At 38.8% G+C, this 17,473-nt stretch overlaps 2 protein-coding genes across 5 annotated transcripts in view; one reads left to right on the top strand and one right to left on the bottom strand.

Annotated features, from left to right (window-relative positions):
• The window catches only part of LOC100763623 (electrogenic sodium bicarbonate cotransporter 1), a 281,927-nt gene that overhangs the window by 188,869 nt on the left and 75,585 nt on the right, over nt 1-17,473 (bottom strand). For all 4 annotated transcript variants that reach the window (XM_035452943.1, XM_035452942.1, XM_035452944.1 and 1 more), the window contains exon 3: nt 4,709-4,844. In XM_035452943.1, coding sequence (XP_035308834.1) covers nt 4,709-4,844 — 136 coding nt within the window. The remainder of the gene's footprint in view (nt 1-4,708; nt 4,845-17,473) is intronic.
• On the top strand, nt 14,471-15,805 carry LOC100763342 (dnaJ homolog subfamily A member 1-like). Its single transcript, XM_035452946.1, is given in 3 exon segments — nt 14,471-15,027; nt 15,030-15,413; nt 15,416-15,805. Coding segments are annotated over 3 exon segments (1,188 nt in total). The 5' UTR covers nt 14,471-14,519; the 3' UTR covers nt 15,712-15,805.

Raw genomic sequence — 17,473 nt, 5'->3', positions numbered from 1 at the left:
ACCTGGGATAAATGCTATTTTAGGAGAATCCATAAATTTCTAGATCAACCATGGTAAGTATCACATATAATTATCTAAATATAATGGCATCTAATTATATATATGTAATTGGATTCCCCAAATCTTCTTCTTACAGAAAAATAAATAAATAAATTCGGTCCAAGAAGGATTTTCCCAGAGTCATCTGCTATAGAAATTCAAAGAACTGTGGGCTATGGAGATGGCAAACTCACAGTGTAAGGTGCACACTGCTGTTCTGTGGCCATGACCTTAGAGGCTCCCCAGGGGTGAGCTGGGTCAGCATGCCCAACAGAAACACAAATAAACATTAGTTTGCGTTGTGTTCCTGGACATGACACAGTGATGCCCTTTTCCTCTGTTGGCTAATGTTTCTGAGAACTTGTGAGGGTTTTCTTTCTGACCAGGTTTGCCAGTGAGGTTGAATTACACAGAGCAGGTCATCTTTAACACATAATCATGCCATATTGGTGATGTTCAGCACTGGCCACTGAAAACTCATAAAGGACAAACTGAAAATGAGGAATCACTTTGGAAGAGCTAATCCTAATTCAAATAAAAAAGTGGAAGATGAGCGAAAATCCTGTCCCTTCCTCATGACTTTGGGCCATCATCAAAGCAAGAATAGGAGCTATTCCTTAATCTGTCTACTTTGTTCACCTGTGAACTGACTCTAATGGGTTCCTGTTTTGTTTTGATTTTTGTTCTGTTTTGTGCCAGGATCTCATTTATTCCAGGCTGGCCTCAAACTCATTATGTAGTCATGAACCTCTAATTCTCTTGGCTCCACTCCTCCAGTGCTAGGATTGTAGTTGTGGGCCACAAAACCCAGCTTAATGGAGTTTTGATTAGGGGTATAGCCTTCTTCACCATTTTGAGTGGTTCCATCTTAATTATTGTAGTTATATTCAATATGATTTTTTCTAATGATGACACATTGTAAAGGTGCCCTCTAAGAAGACTAACACAGTACCTCCATCAGTCAATCATACATTTCAAACATGAGAAGTCTACCTTTTGCACAGTCTTTAGCTTGTGCCCTATTTTCGAAAAGCCACTAGAAATTTCCAAGTTCTACCCTACCTTCTTGGAAAGAAAAAATGGGGATAAATGTGAAAAGGAAGACACAGAGCTGCCACTTTAAATCCCATATTAGTAAAGGCTTCTCTTGCTGCTAATATTTCATAACTACTCCACTTTCTCAGACCCAAAGGGGCCATCTTCTCTATTCCTGAAAACATTTTCATTATTTGAGGAATGGGACCAACCTATAATTCCTAAAGTGGGACTCAAATCACAGTAATGCCAAAGCTTGCTGCAGAATATTCTTAGTTAAATAAAATCATTAGTCAACAGAAAAGTACAAACCCTTTAGGGGGAAGAAGAATGGCATTTGTTCTAGGCCCACACTAGAAACCACAGCTAGTTTTAAAAGTCTAGATAGCTAGCTTTCATTGAAATAAAACTGTCTACCTGCTGTCAGTGCTTGGTGGAAAGCATGTAATTCAGCACTAAGGCCCTTGTTTAGCATGTCCAGAAAAAAAAAGAAAAAAAAAAAAAAAAAGAAGTCTATCAATGGGAATTTTCAAAGGAAAGAAAAAATGTCAAACATATTTGTCAGCCAGAAAAAAAAAAAATCATGCCACATCATCACATATGAAATGGCTCTCTTCTAGGCACTTAAATTGCATTCATCTGGGAGGTTTGAGGCCTTTTAATAGGAGGTTGGGCATTTTATTGTGGCTGGAAAATGCACATCACAAATGGAAGTCAAACATCACTACAGAAACATTCTGACGCAGTGTGTGTCACAAGAAGTACAGATTACTGGAGATCTAAATATTCCCAGAAGCATGGTCACTGCCAAAGCTCTCCACAGAATTCAGATGGGACAGCACACTCAGAACCAAAATTTTAATTCTCTACACACCCTGTTCCGTGAGTATGGCTGTGAAGCAGGGAGTTCTGGGCTTAAGGAGAAGAGTGCAGAACAAGAAAGTCAAAATCCCTGCCCTTACAGAGATTTAACTCCATTAGGAAGACATAATAGCAAGGTAGATACTATGCTAAGTGGCAATGGGTGCAAAGGTCAAAAATATGATAGAGGACCTGGGACAGGAGGTATAGGTGAATGTTTCAACTCAAAAGTCAGGTAATATATGAATAACAGCCTGAAGCAAGTGTGTCATGTAGCTAACTGAGGGGTACATGGGCACAAAGAGGTAGCAAATACAGAGTCCCTCAGAGAGTAGTGCAATTGGCCATTGGGGCTCCAGGAGGCCGAAGTAGAGGAAAAGACACAAAAGTCTATTGAGTACCTTGGGGTAGATAGTTTATAAGCAAAATATAGGCAGGGATAAGGAGACCAGAAAATTGGAGGGTTTTGCAGAGCTGGAGCCAGGCCTGAAGCAGTACTGAACAGGAAATGTGGTGAGATGCTAAAATATCTGAGTATTTCAGAGAGTGAAATCAAATGTGTCAATTGATCAGAAAACAGGTGTAAGTGAGGTAGGAGATAAGGAAGACTCTGATGTCTGGGCTGAAGTATCCAAGAGAATGAAATCATGTATTGAGATGGAGAAATCTGTAGGAGGAGCAGGTCTGGATGTATTAATAATATAACTGCTAATAGCCCTCCAATTACTCAATGCCAATTAAATAAGGAAGGAAGTCTAGAGCTATGAATGCAAATGCCATCAGTATATTGAGGAATCTCATGAACTTTGAAGCACAGGGCCTCCCTGAGCGTTAGCATGGATGGACTGGGTACCTTGAGTCTGTCAGAACACAGCAGAAAGAAATGATAACGATTATGTTCAAGACACTTATTTTTCTATTAAAATACAATCACATACAAGTATGGAAATGTCATAATGAACATTACTAATTTGTATGTTAACTAAAAAAACTCAAAAGAATATAGTTATTTTTAAAGCAATCCGTTCTCCACTAGTTAATATTCAACACATATTTATGAGCAGATTCTATGAACCAGGCACTTCAAAGCTAGGAGAATGCTATAGTAAGCAGGACAGGGTGATCTCTGACTTGGAATGAATTCATGTAGTAAGGAAAGCAGTATCAGAAATGCAATTAGAAATAATCATAATGATTCCTAAATAGAAGAAATTATCCAAAGTTTCTCTAGGATTACATCACCAAAATGGTACATAACTTGCCTAAATATACTTTCAAGGTGGTAAAGCATGTATGGTCATTTTGGTCATCAGAATCCCACATGTCCAAGCATCATAACTCAATCCTGTAATCTCAGTACTGAATAGACTGGGGCAGGAGAATCACCATGAGTTCAAAACCAGCCTGGACTACAGAGAACACCTGGTATCCTCCCTGAACCAAAATGAATCAAAAATAGAGACATTGTAACTATTTCATTCAACATTGAGTTGCCTACACAGTGAAATGTCACTTTTTTCACTTGGCTGAAATCAGGGGTCATGTAAATTAATGGGTAGCCAACATTTGACAAGAAACAAAGAACAAAGCCATTCCTGTGTTCTTGTCGATGATAACTATTAACAAATAGTTCAACATGAAAAGGTCAAAGGAGCCATTAGAGGCACTGCTGATTAAACCAACATACACAGAAGAAGAAAATTTTAGAGCAAGAAAGTAGAGAAGAGGAAATCCTGGAAGATCCTCTCTTGGCAGACTAGGAAACTGAGGCTCAGGAAGACTACCAGCTGTGCTGAGCTAACTAATGAATAGCAAAACCAACAGTAGACTAAGACTCCTCAACTTGTAAGAGTGTAAGCCTCACTCCACGAAGAAAGAAAGGAAGAAATGGCCTTTGCCATTTCTAGTGAGAAACAGCCTTTGCTCCAGTATCCTCCTTTATAGACTCAAGGTGCATCCTGCAGAGGGTTAGTACACATTACAGGAGATTAGGTCTGGAATATGTAACTAAATATCTATGAAAGCAAATCTCAGCTGTGACTTCTAGAACCTCAGAAACTTGCAAAGTATTGAACAATTTACAAATCATGTCCACACAAATATTCAAGATATGATTATACATGTCACATATTATATCCATATAGTGTATATTTTATATGTCTACATGCATACCACATGTAATAAGTGCTATTATTCACTCTACTAAGAAACAGGGTCATGTAATGGGTCAGAGTATAGAGTTAAACTGAGGTATCTAACTTCCACATTCAGATAAACCTTATACTTTCTTTCAGCTGAAAATTTAGAAGATAATGGGGCTTTTGCTTGAAATTATACTATCTTTGTCTTAGAGCCACGATTTTCTCCCCAGTGCCCATTCTATCTGGGATTGGACAGCATCACAGAGGATAACACAAGATATGATCGCATGTAGAGATGTGTTGAAATGTGTCTTGGCCATAGCCTTGGGGTGATAGGGTTTATTATCGCCCTTATATTCTACCATTAAATAGCCTACAAATTAAGATTGACGTCTTTGTCAACAAAAGTCAAATCCTTACAGCCCTGTTTAATAAAATATGCTCCAGAAGTGAACAAGAGGAACCCTGAATCCACATTAATGTCCAGTTAAAGAATTACCCAATTCTTAATCCAGCATCACACCCATCAACCAACTGATGCTAAGGCCAGAGAAGGCAGCACTCAAGGCTCATCCATTTTGCCTACACTTGCTTCCCCAGGTCAGCGCTGCATTCCATCAACCATGCCTCACCTTGCTGTCTCCTTCCATTCCATCTCCTGTCCATCCACAGCCAGCAGCTCATCCAGTTCAGTGAAGAGCTGAGGCGGCGCTGGACTGTCATCTTCCTCTCCCAAGATGAATCGGATGCGTTCTGCGGCAGGAGAGACTGCAGAAGTGAAAATACTGCGGTTAAACATTGGCTGGAAAACCCTGAGGAAAGTGTAGCTTCGAGCTCTTCCTCTCTCCCCCAGATTATTGGGCTTCCCTTCCACAATTTCAGTGGACATCCTTTATCTTCAACTCAAAGACAAAGAGAAATCAAAGGCTCTCTCTACTTGTGTGAGACAAACTATATCTCAGTTCTCCACTCTTTCCAAAAGGATAGCGGTCTAGTCTTGTGTGGTTTATGAGAAAGAACCTTGAGCCTTCAATTGAACTGAGGTCCAACCTCATGACTTCCCCTCCTCCTCACTTATGACCTATCCAAAATTATGAGACAGAAATCAGTTTGAACCAATCACTTCTTCAAGTAGCAGTGGGAGGGACAACAGAGCACCCCAATCCTGAGATTCCTCAGGCCAACCACCTGCCCTCCCTCTGCCCTCGCAGGTCCTTCGCTGCCTGTGACTGGGTAACTGTAAAGCTGATGAAGGAATATTTAACAAGATGGGTCTCTTCTTTACTTAATGGCAGTATCCAAAAATGTTTAGTCACACTTAAATGCACTTGAAAAACAAGCCCAAGTAAAATATTGTACACCTGAGGGAGGGGGGGGAGAACATTTTCCAACACACTTAAGCACATAATTGAATGGCCTACTAGCTCCTTTTGACCCCGTCTCCTGAAATCATGTAATGAAAAATTAACTAGAATTTCATCCAGATTGTGGGTTATTCTCTTTAAAGAGAAAGAAAGAAGAGCGAGCACTTGGAGGTCATATTACAAAACTAAGGCTCATGTATATGCATGAATGAAACCAAGAATGGCAAATCCATATGAAAGCATGTGATATATATATATATATATATATATATATATATATATATATAGAGAGAGAGAGAGAGAGAGAGAGAGAGAGAGAGAGAGAGAGAGATGCAGAAATATATATGTCAAACAACCTAGGAAACATGTAAGTCCCTACCACCTGAAATCTTTAGAAATGCAGGACAGACTAAGATAGTTCCAACCAAAATATAACTACTAAAAGAAAAATTCACAAGTAGCCAATTCAGTAATAAAAGCTAATTATTAAATAAAATACATTCTTTATCTATTAAAATGGAAAAAGAATGACAGTATTTAGGAGTCATGCAATCATATTCCCAGAATCTCATGCTGGTAAAACCATGAAAAAATACTTTTCTAAGGGGAAATTTAGAAGTATATAAAAATGTTTTGAAAGTAAATTTTACAATTCAGAAGTTCTTCTACTAAAAGTATGCTCATTTAAAAACATGTTATTTTCAAAGATTTTAAAATAAAATTGATTGTATTGTTTATAATTGAGAAAAATTTGAATCCTAAATGTCAAGAAAAGAAGGTTGGTTAAATAAAGCATGATACAAATATACAACAAAATACCTTGTAGGCATCAACTATGACGTGGAAGGGGCTGGAGATGTGACTCAAGTATAGAGTTCTTGCTTAGCATGCCCAGGATTTGCATTTCAATTCCTTTGCGTTAGAAAAACAGTGAGGCTGGGAAATGGCTCAATGGCTCAAGTTCTTACTGCACAAGCTTGAAGAACTGAGTTTGGATCTCCAAAACCCATATAAAAAGCTGGGAGTGGCAGTACACATCTGTAACCCCAATGCGGTATGTGAAGATATACATATCTGTAACTCCAGCGCTGGTATGGGAAGACAGGCAGATACTGGGGGGAGGGGGGGTCCTGACCAACCAGTCTACCCAAAGCAGAAAGTCCAGGGTTTAGTGAAACACCATGTCTCAAAAAATAGTATGGAGAAGCATAGCCACACCTTTAATCCCAACACTAGGGAGGCAAAGGCAGGCAGATCTCTGAGTTCAAGGCCAGCATGATCTACACAGACAGTCAAGGCTACACAGAGAAACCCTGTCTTGAAAAAAAAAAAAAAGAAAGGGGAAAAAAATAAATAAGAAAAAAGAAAAAAAGGAAGGGGGAGGGAGGGAGGGAGGGAGGGAGGGAGGGAGGGAGGGAGGGAGGGAGGGAGGGAGGGGAGGGAGGGAGAAAAAAGGAAAAAAATCAGAAGGCCATTCCTTGCCACACAAAGCAGGAAAAACTAAAAAAAAAAAAAAAAAAAAAAAAAAAAAAAAAAAAGCCGCTGGTCCAAACTTAGAGAGCATCTTAATGGTCACCAAGAGAAAAAAAACAGACTTACTGGTCCGTAAGACACAGCACTGTGAGAAGGCAAGTATTATTCACTAACCTGGTAAGATATTATGAAGAAACAACCCACTACATTCTTAATGCTTTTAATGTTTTAAATTATTACAGACTAAATAAATACTAGTTTGTCCCTCCAATTTTCCAGTACCATTTGAGTCAACATCAAGAGATCTTAGTGATTTAAAAATGTTTTAGGAAAAAAAATATCCTTTCCCATAGATGTTGAGGGTGCCTTGCACGAATTCAAGCTTGTCTGGCCATTGTTTTCATTTGTGCAACACCAGGTCGTTGTACAAGTACTACAACTATCTGCAGGCACATTTTCACTTAACAAGTATACTTTAAACATTACAGGGTTTATTCCTAACACTGTTTTCTTCCATTTACTGTTTTTCTAAATTATGAAGTATCAATTACTATTCATGCATTCATTCAGCCACTGTTTACTAAGCACTGCCTGAACTCTTAAGTGGGCATAGCTTCAGGCTCTACATAGTAAACAGAACTCTGACAGAAAGATCCCTGTTCTCATCATGCAAGTAGAGGAAATAGACATCAACTAAGCAACTGATTAATTTGTTAAGTACATCAATAAGTTCACACATGAATGGAGAAAAGAAATATTTGCTAAGTGTGTTTGCAAAACAAATTAGGGCAATTGAATACATAGTGAGACAGAGTACTAAGACTTAGTTTTACTTCTATAATTAAAACAAAATGGCTTTGAATTTTCTCAATGTCTCAAGAAGAAAATATATAAAGCCTTGAGACTTTCATGTAAAATATTTACAACGCCTTTCTAATCACAACATTGGAGGAGGCATTGTAATAGGACATCCAAGGAGACATGGTAATGATGAAATGATGGGCAGAACTTAGGGTCTGAACAGTGCTCCTGAGGACCAGGATGATCACACTAGTAAAAGATTAGTCATCTTAATCAGCACGCTGCTTCTAGAACTGGTGATCACAAATGTGGACCATTTGTTACCATCATTTTATATCAGAGATCCCAAAGGCAGCTGAGAGTAGTGGTGCATGCTTTTAACACCAGCACTAGGAGGCAGAGGCAGGTGAATCTCTGTGAGTTTGAGGCCAGCCTGGTTTATAGAGTGATTTACAGGACAGCCAGAGCTGCATAGTGAGATCTTGTCTCAAAAGGAGGAGGAGGAGAAGGAGGAGGAGGAGGAGGAGGAGGAGGAGGAGGAGGAGAAGAAGAAGAAGAAGAAGAAGAAGAAGAAGAAGAAGAAGAAGAAGAAGAAGAAGAAGAAGAAGAAGAAGAAGAAGAAGCCCAAAGGCTGAAGGAGCATGCAGGAAGGGAGATTTAGATAACCAACTGACTTTTTGGACCCTCCTAAAAATATGGGGTAGACTTGTTCTCACTTCTAGCACAGAATAATAAATAGGGTGTGAGCACTTGAATGGCTAAGACCAGAGGCTGTAAGATCAAGACTAGTAAAAAATAAAATAAAATAAAAATAAAACAGTCCCTTCCTTCCATTCAGAAAAAACAGTCCCTTCCTTCCATTCCCCAAAAAATAAATAAATAAATAAATAAATACTGCACTGAGGGTCACATTCCTGTATGGCACTGATCCACAGAACTCCACTCTCTAGCCTGGCATTGTCAGCATAGGCAAACACCAATCTCTCACAGAGGCTTCAGCAGAATGGATGGAAAACTGTCACATCCCCCCACATCAGTCTCTAGGAATAATGCCTAGATTAACTTATTTGTTAAGAACAGACCTGTGAACAACCAGGATATAACCCTTGGGTTATATCCAAAATTCCCAAAATCCCGTGTCATGAAGTAGCATTTTGGGATAAGGAATGAAAACAGGAAATAGCACCGCACTGAGAGTCCAGACTCTGGAACCAGACTGCATGCATTTGCACAGCACAGGTCTCAGTCCTTTGACCTGGGGCATGTTAATCAACCCCTTGTTTTTCAAATTTCTCGCTTGCAACAGGGGAGGACAGTGGTGATTATAGGGCCAAAATTAGTCTTGACACTTGCCAATGCGACTTGTAAAAAAACAAAGAACCACTACCTTATATATATGGCTTTGAAAGTCATGGCAAGTTGTAAATATATAAAAACAGAAAAGAAAGCTGCCAAAGGTATGCATGGTTTGCTTCAGTGAATAAAGAGGCTTCAGGAATGAGAACACAAAGTGTACCTGCTTTATCAGAAACAACAAGAACAAGGGGGAATAACAAGCCCTTTCACCCTTTTGGACCCAAGCAGAACATATGTCAGAACACAGTACTGTATTCTGTATTAGGAATTGTGATCCTAAGTAATAATGAAAATAACATCTTCATAAAGAGAATGTGAAGAGCAAACAGGGATTCACAGGGAGGAGGGAAGAAAAACTAACAAATAGCTCAGTGGCTCGGCCAGGAGAAGTGAAATTGATACCTCCTCTCAGCAACACTATTCCATTGGATTGTCTTCCAGTCAGAACACACTTTGGTCTTCTGAACAACTGCAGACTTTCTCAGCAGTTCCTAAGTCACTGTGTTTACATCTGCCCAGAGCCTACATGCTGAATGACAAGTTATCTGTCACGGTGCTCCCAAGTCCTCTGTGACAAGAAGGCACACAAACATGTTGCAGGAATGCTGCCCAAACTATTGGCACCCACAGCAGGCATCACTTAGATATCAGCACATCCATTGCTGATGAACCTGAACTTCACGTTAGAGTTAACTGGGCAGTCAGTGTGCACCAGTCAGAAACCATGAGAGAGGGTGATCATTCGTGAGCACTTCAGTTCATCTTTATACCACACTGGTCCCATATATATGTATGTTCATCTTGTTTCCCACAACAAGTTAGAACTGTCTCCAGAGTATGCCTGCCTGTTTCTTCATCTGTATCTTTTATTTCTTCCTAGAGGAAACATTTGAAAACTTTTCCTCTCCTGTCTTAGTTTTCCAGTTAAGAGTTCTAAGTTATTACAGGGCAACTATATTCTGATTGGATTTGAGGCCGGCTCCAAAGGAGGGAACTTAATGCATAATACTATAAGCGTGGTCAAAGCCTGGCTGAGAAGTATTGGTTTTGGCTAAATGGCCATGTTTTCAAATTGCCTTCTAAATATTTATGTTTATACCTATAAATATGGGTTACTCTCAACCTTGATCAGGGAAGCTTCTTTTTTCAGTAGTCAATGATGACATACAGAACTAGTCAAAATGCTGAGAAAAAGAGATTCAGTGCTCATCCCTAAATGATCATTCTTCTTAACACACCACTACCACCCATCGCCACCAACACCATCACTACTACTACCAACACCAATACCATCACCACCACCAACACCACCATCATCACCAACACCACCATTATCATCACTACAACCAATACCAACAACACCATCACCATGACTTAGGAAACTTGCAGAAGAGATGAAAAGGATGGAAGAGACATTAGAATTGGAATTCAAATGCTAATTCTAACTGTATATAACATCACTAAGTTGCAATACTTTTTTATTTATTTCAAGGGTTATTTCCAAATAAAGCTCATAAAAATAAATAAGTGCCAGATAATGGGAAGGAATTCTGTGAAATGTGAACTTCTGGACTTGCCAAGGCTATTGCACTCAAGAACTCACACTAGCTGTGGTGTCCCAAACAAGAACAATCCAGCCAAAATTCCAGCACAAACAGGGAAGGGGCTCTTCAGTACCCACCTCTGACTGAGGAGTTACTGGCAGTTGCTAGCTGGTCAGTGAGAAAGAATCACCCTGTTTTGAATGTATGGCCACCAGCAGATTTCTCTCCTGATAGATTTCATATTCACTGGTAGATGCTCCAGTAAAGGGTCCCTACCCATATACCTATGGACAGTACTAATTGCACTTATTGGATTATATAAAAAGAAAGAAAGGATGTGAAGTTGGGAGGGAGCTATATTGGGGGAAGTTAGGAGAAGCTGAAGGGGACATATTAGGGGTGAATATGATCGTGGTTCATTGAACATATTTATGAAATAATTCTCAAGTATCAAGAAAAATTATTATCAGAAAGAAAATATAAAAGTTAAAAAATAAATAAATAAATTTTTTAATGAATATATTCCTTCAAAGGGCATATCTGTGATATCCCATGTGGAAACCTGTTACTTTGTAAGATAATTTTTAAAATAAAAATATGTTATTATTTCAAAAATAAAAAAGAATTCTATTTTTTCCAATAACCCATACTAGCCAGTAGCAGAAAAGGGAACTCTCCTTTCTCCTAGCCCCAGTAGCAACAGTAACAACTGTACAAGATCCTTCTTTTGAACAAGCACACAACCTGCCCTGTGTTGCCTAGCTTTGTAGAGGTGACTTCTCAGCCAGTCCACTGTCCTCCTGGATGGCAGGCTCTGTGTCTATATGCCCTCCTCAGAAATAACACAGAACTGCACACACAGTTGCTACCTTCTACATAGAATTAATAAATTAGAAATGGCTGACTAAAGCTTGACTACTTCCAAGTACATAAAAATGCAACCATTTGCAAAGTGAACCTTCTATTCTAAAAGAAGTTATCTAAGTTTTGGAGAGTGGATTTAATCTCCCCCTCCTCCCCTTAAATCTAGCTTGCATTAGCTGCAAACATGAAAGCACAGCAGTCATTCAAGGCTAAATAATCCCCCAAATACAATAAAAGACACCTTAAATAAGTAGTTTTCCTCTGCTAGAACCACATCCCTCCTACTCCCAGACAAAGCATATCAATGTGTATGTCTCTATTCCAGGATGTACACACCACCAACTCCAGGTTATTGTCCTAGCTACATTTTGTCTTTGCATACCTCATCTAGCAAGTCCTCCTGTCTCATCCCTCACTCAAACAGATCTTGAAACCTACCTTGGGAACAGTGAAGTAATATGTAATGTAAGTAATAACAGATGAAGATATGTGTAAGACAATGGAGAAATGAAAGCATAAAAATATATGACCTGAACCAGTTCCTCAGAAGAGGTCATTGGCTATAGCTTGTCTGAGTTTTATTTTTCAAGTGCTTCCTAGAAAATGATATGACATAGCAAAATGGAAACTGAAACCTGGTAACACAAACACAATCGTCCTTCAGAATTCACAGGAAACTATTTTCCTGCTCTCCACTTCCCGGATACCAAAATCCAACTGTGCTCAAGTCCCATTCATAAAGTAGCATCGTACTTGTATAAAGCCTGCATTCAAGCCCGCATTCACCTTTATCTCCAGTGCTTTCCTTCACACCTCAGCTATTTGCAATATCCCATACAATGAAAATTGCATGCAAACAGTTGTTACACTGTGTTGTTTAGGTAATAAGAAAAAGGTCTGAACATGTTTGATCAGATACAACTATCACAGGCATTGTTATTTTGATACATGAAGGCTAAATTCTGTCACAGAGTCTGCAACTATGAAGGGATAACCATATTTGTGATCATTCAATATGTCATATGCTATAATACTTATTAAAAGATTATAAAGTATTTTTATAATAACATCCCTGTCCTTGGGAATTCAGAGATGAGAAGATAGCATGTGACAGAGAAAATGCTATCAGTAAAAATGTACCAGGTGGAGCTAGAGAGACAGCTCAGTGGTTAAGAGAACTGGCTGCTATTGCAGAGGACCTGGGTTCAGGTCCCAATAACCATATAGTGGCTCACAACTGTCAGTAATCCCAGTCCTAAAAGTTCCAACACCCTCTTCTGGCCTCCCCTGCTATTGCGCACACATGTGGTTCACATATATACCACAAAGTATTCAAATGCACAAAAAAAAATTGAAAAAACATTTTAACATAATATGCAATAACTAATATCTCTATGCCAGGTGTTGTGTTACTATATAAAAGTTACACTATGTCAGATGTTACATTATTACATCAGCCACTTTATATAAAGCTATATCATACACAGGCAAACAGTTTTAAGATGATAAAGGACTTCACCAAGATCACATGAGCCAATAATCTGACCTCATCCTCTGACCCCATGCTATTCCATGCCCACTTCTTAGCCACCACACTCATGTTTTTACAATGAGACTAATCAAAAGAAAAACATGGTCAGAGTGCCATATGAGCAGTACAGACAGGATTAGATTTCAGAAGAGGCAGAAATCACCCTGGCATATGAAACAGTCCTAAAGTAAGTTAATTGAACATTTGGTTCATTATCCACCCAAAACAATTTGTGAATGTGCCCTTTATTCTCAGTCTGGGAAGCATCCCACTGTGGCCACCCTGAGGGCTACCAAAAAAAAAAGGTTTCTAATAGGAATAATGGATATAATGAGCAGTTCATTCTGAGAAGGGCAGGACGGCATACAAACTCCCTTCTGTGGGTTAAATGAGGACTTGTGAAGTTTTTACCCTTTCTCTTAAGCAAAGTCTTAGCTCTCAGACCACAGTACAAAAGGCAATAACCTTATTTAAGTTATCAGTGTTCTGTTATCCGCTGGTTGACACGGTTAATATTTGAAGATTCATTTTTTTGTTGCAAGTTGGTTTATTTGTTTTGACATAGGGTCTCCCTCTGTGCCTAAGTGTCCTTTAACAGGTAATCCTCCCCCCTGCCTTCTGAGTTCTAGGACTAAATATTCATGTCTGTTCCTCATTCTGAGATCAAAATTTCAAGGTAGATATCATAAAAGCTTCCACAAGCTATTTTATTGCCAAGTCATTATAGAACTCTAAAAGTACATTTATACATAGAAGATACATGTAGATGTATGTATGTGTATATATATATATATATATATATATATATTCATATACATATATAATCTACATACGTGTATATACATGTATATTAATACATGTATATTAATCAAATTCCACTGTCACATTTATAAAAATAATTACATCAATAAAGTTTTATAAATCTATAAATGGTGAAAACACACCAATGTCAGTGGTTATTAGTCTTGTCCACTCAGTACCTTTAACTTCTTTTTCTGAAAACAGTACTCCAATTTCCTTTGGAAAAAATTGTATTTGTACTTCTAAGTTCTTCCATTGGTTTGGACAGTTACTATGCAATACATAAATTAGATGCATCATCAAAATAATTAAATTGAATAGTATTTGGATACTATTCAAATAATTATATTGTGATCCAGGTCTGTGTAATAACTGCATCAAAACTGGGAGCACTGTTACTGCTTGCACTGTTACTGTTGTTGAGTGGCGACTTTACCTAATACAAATAAAGTGGGGTAACCTAGTGTCAGCTGAAACTCTCAGGGAATACATCTTCACTTCCAGCTAAGAGACTAGATAGCATTAAGTGCTATGAACTACAGTCAGTCATCCTACATGTGCCAAAAAGGAGGCTGCTTAAGAGTAAATCAACCGCGGAACTTTCCAGAACGCTCCGTGGGAGGTGGAGGAGCAGCGTCTGCCCCAACTGCATTGTGCTATGCTCCTCTTTCCACTCTCCGGCACCGGCCCGCTCACCGGCTGTTGAAAGATGGTGAAAGAAACCACTCACTATGATGTTTTGGGGGTCAAACCCAATGCCACCCAGGAAGAACTGAAGAAGGCATATAGAAAATTAACCTTGAAGTACCACCCTGATAAGAATCCAAATGAAGGAGAAAAGTTTAAACAGATTTCTCAAGCTTACGAAGTTCTTGCTGATTCCAAAAAAAGGGAATTATATGATAAAGGAGGAGAACAGGCCATTAAAGAGGGCAGAGCAGGTGGTGGTTTTGGCTCACCAGTGGATATCTTTGACATGTTCTTTGGAGGAGGAGGGAGGATGCAAAGAGAACGGAGAGGTAAAAATGTTGTGCATCAGCTCTCAGTGACCTTAGAAGACTTGTATAATGGTGCAACAAGAAAATTAGCTCTGCAAATGAATGTGATTTGTGACAAATGTGAAGGCCGAAGTGGTAAGAAAGCAGCACTTGAGTGCTGTCCCAACTGTCGGGGGACCGGCATGCAAATCAGGATTCATCAGATCGGACCAGGAATGGTTCACAAATTCAGTCAGTGTGCATGGAATGCCAGGGTCATGGAGAACGCATCAGTCCTAAAGACAGATGTAAAAGTTGCAATGGAAGAAAGATAGTTCGAGAGAAGAAGATTTTAGAAGTTCATATTGATAAAGGCATGAAAGATGGTCAGAAGATAACATTCCATGGTGAAGGAGACCAAGAACCAGGACTGGAACCAGGAGATATTATCATTGTGTTAGACAAGAAGGACCATGCTGTTTTTACACGACGAGGAGAAGACCTTTTCATGTGTATGGACATACAGCTGGTTGAAGCATTGTGCAGCTTCCAAAAGCCAATATCCACTCTTGACAGCCGAACCATAGTCATCACTTCTCCTCCAGGTCAGATTGTCAAGCATGGAGATATAAATGTGTGCTAAATGAAGGTATGCCAATATATCGTCGGCCATATGAAAAGGGACGTCTTATCATTGAGTTTAAGGTAAACTTTCCTGAAAATGGCTTTCTCTCTCCTGATAAGCTCTCTTTGCTGGAAAAACTCCTTCCTGAAAGGAAGGAAGTGGAAGAGACTGATGAAATGGATCAGGTAGAACTGGTGAACTTTGATCCAAATCAGGAAAGACAGCGTCATTATAATGGAGAAGCATATGAGGACGATGAACATTACCCCAGAGGTGGTGTTCAGTGTCAGACCTCTTAATGGGCCAGTTCCTCTTTGTCATTCTAAATGCAGTAGTGAATGTGGGAAGGACTGTAATCATAATATACTCACTACTTGGCTATTGTTTTGTTTTTATATTCAACTATAGTAGTGTTTTAAAAGTTAAATGAAGAATAAACACAAATATAAAAGCTCAAAAAAAAAGGGTAAATCAACCATGACAGAAGCTTCCTGAAGTCATGTGAACACTTTGATCAAGTCATAGCTGAATTCAGTTACTATGCAATACATAAATTTAGATGCATCATTAAAATAATTAAATTGAATAGTATTTGATAGAATCCAAGTCTGTCTATGCATCAGCCAATCTAAAAGGAAAGTTATTATCTATTAATATGCTAGCAGGCTCTGCATGGGTAGATTAGAAGTTTACTCTTTATATTTTAAATCACCTAATAAATAAACTGCCCAGTAACATTCATTAAAAAGAGATCATTTTAAGCATATGTGGACATCTGTGTATAAAAACTCACACTCACAGAAAGCTGTCAAGTATTACAATTATCCTTAATATTCCATGGCATTATTATTCATCTGAAGATACTCAACCATCCTAAGAACATGGGTTTCAGAATCCTATTGAACTATATCTCTTAATTAGAAGATACTGACTCTGGCCCCAGCCGTATGTACATCACAGCCCATGAAGAATCTATCTCCAAGTAATCTGCTGGGTCTACAAGGGATGTTTCACACATACTCATCCTTTGGACTCCAAAAGGAGGCCCAATTAATGCTCTCTGTCTTCAAATACCCCATGATGGGGATACTGCATTTCAGAAAGTTATACTGGAGCCAGCCACTCTCAATAACCTGCCAAGGATGTCAAGTCCCAAAGTTCCTGAGGATGCAATGATGAAGTACCAAGCAACCAGAAAGTGAGAGCAAATGCAGGACCCAACAGTCTAAATTGACATGACAATGGGAATTTAATAGAGAGATTTTACAGAGCTCAGAATATGCTCTGTCCCTCCTGAACTCCTAAGTTATATCTTTTCACACCTACAGCATGTCAGGTAAATTTACAGAAAAAAAAAAAAAGTAAGAACTCAAGAAAGAGGAGGTCTTCCAAGTACCCCATTCATCCATATGTGAGCACTTGGCCTAGGCCTTACTGCCTTGTTAAAATTATGAGCACTGAGTACCCTGCGTGCCTGGGTAATCATTCCTTCTGGTTGTTGTTTGTAACTTCCTCTAGTCTTTCATTCAGATCAAATTACTTTGTCCCAAAGGTCTGGCTATATCCAGACTCTTCCTTTCATGAGTCAATAAATTCATTTTTGTTGTTGTTTGTTTATACCAGCTATAATTGAGTATTGTGTCCTTACAGGACTTACTAATTCATAATGTGTGTAGGAAAAAAATACCCAAAGGATATAAATTACATGCTAACAATTATCACCTCTACAATGTAAAAAGTATTACTGTTTCTTACTTTCCTCACTTTGTTTAGATGTTAAGTTCTAACTCTCCTAAAAATATCATTTATGTCATATTTATACAGAAAATGAACCAATTAGATTTTGTTTTTCTAAATTGAGAACATTCGTGTCAAATTAGTACCAGACACTCCCCTAAAGTAGTTGAGACTACATAACTCAATTATCCTCCTCAACAGCCACACAAACACAGCCCCACAGCACTTGCCTTTACTGCTATCTAGGGACTAGAATAGGCAGATCTGAAACGCACAAGACTGGCCATGGCTCTGAAAGTTGGTAGATGGAGCAGCTACAAAAGG

This window comes from Cricetulus griseus (assembly GCF_003668045.3).
Source record: "Cricetulus griseus strain 17A/GY chromosome 1 unlocalized genomic scaffold, alternate assembly CriGri-PICRH-1.0 chr1_1, whole genome shotgun sequence".
Lineage (NCBI taxonomy): Eukaryota > Metazoa > Chordata > Mammalia > Rodentia > Cricetidae > Cricetulus > Cricetulus griseus.
Note: the sequence above shows the minus strand (reverse complement) of the source record. Positions and strands in the feature narration are given on the sequence as shown.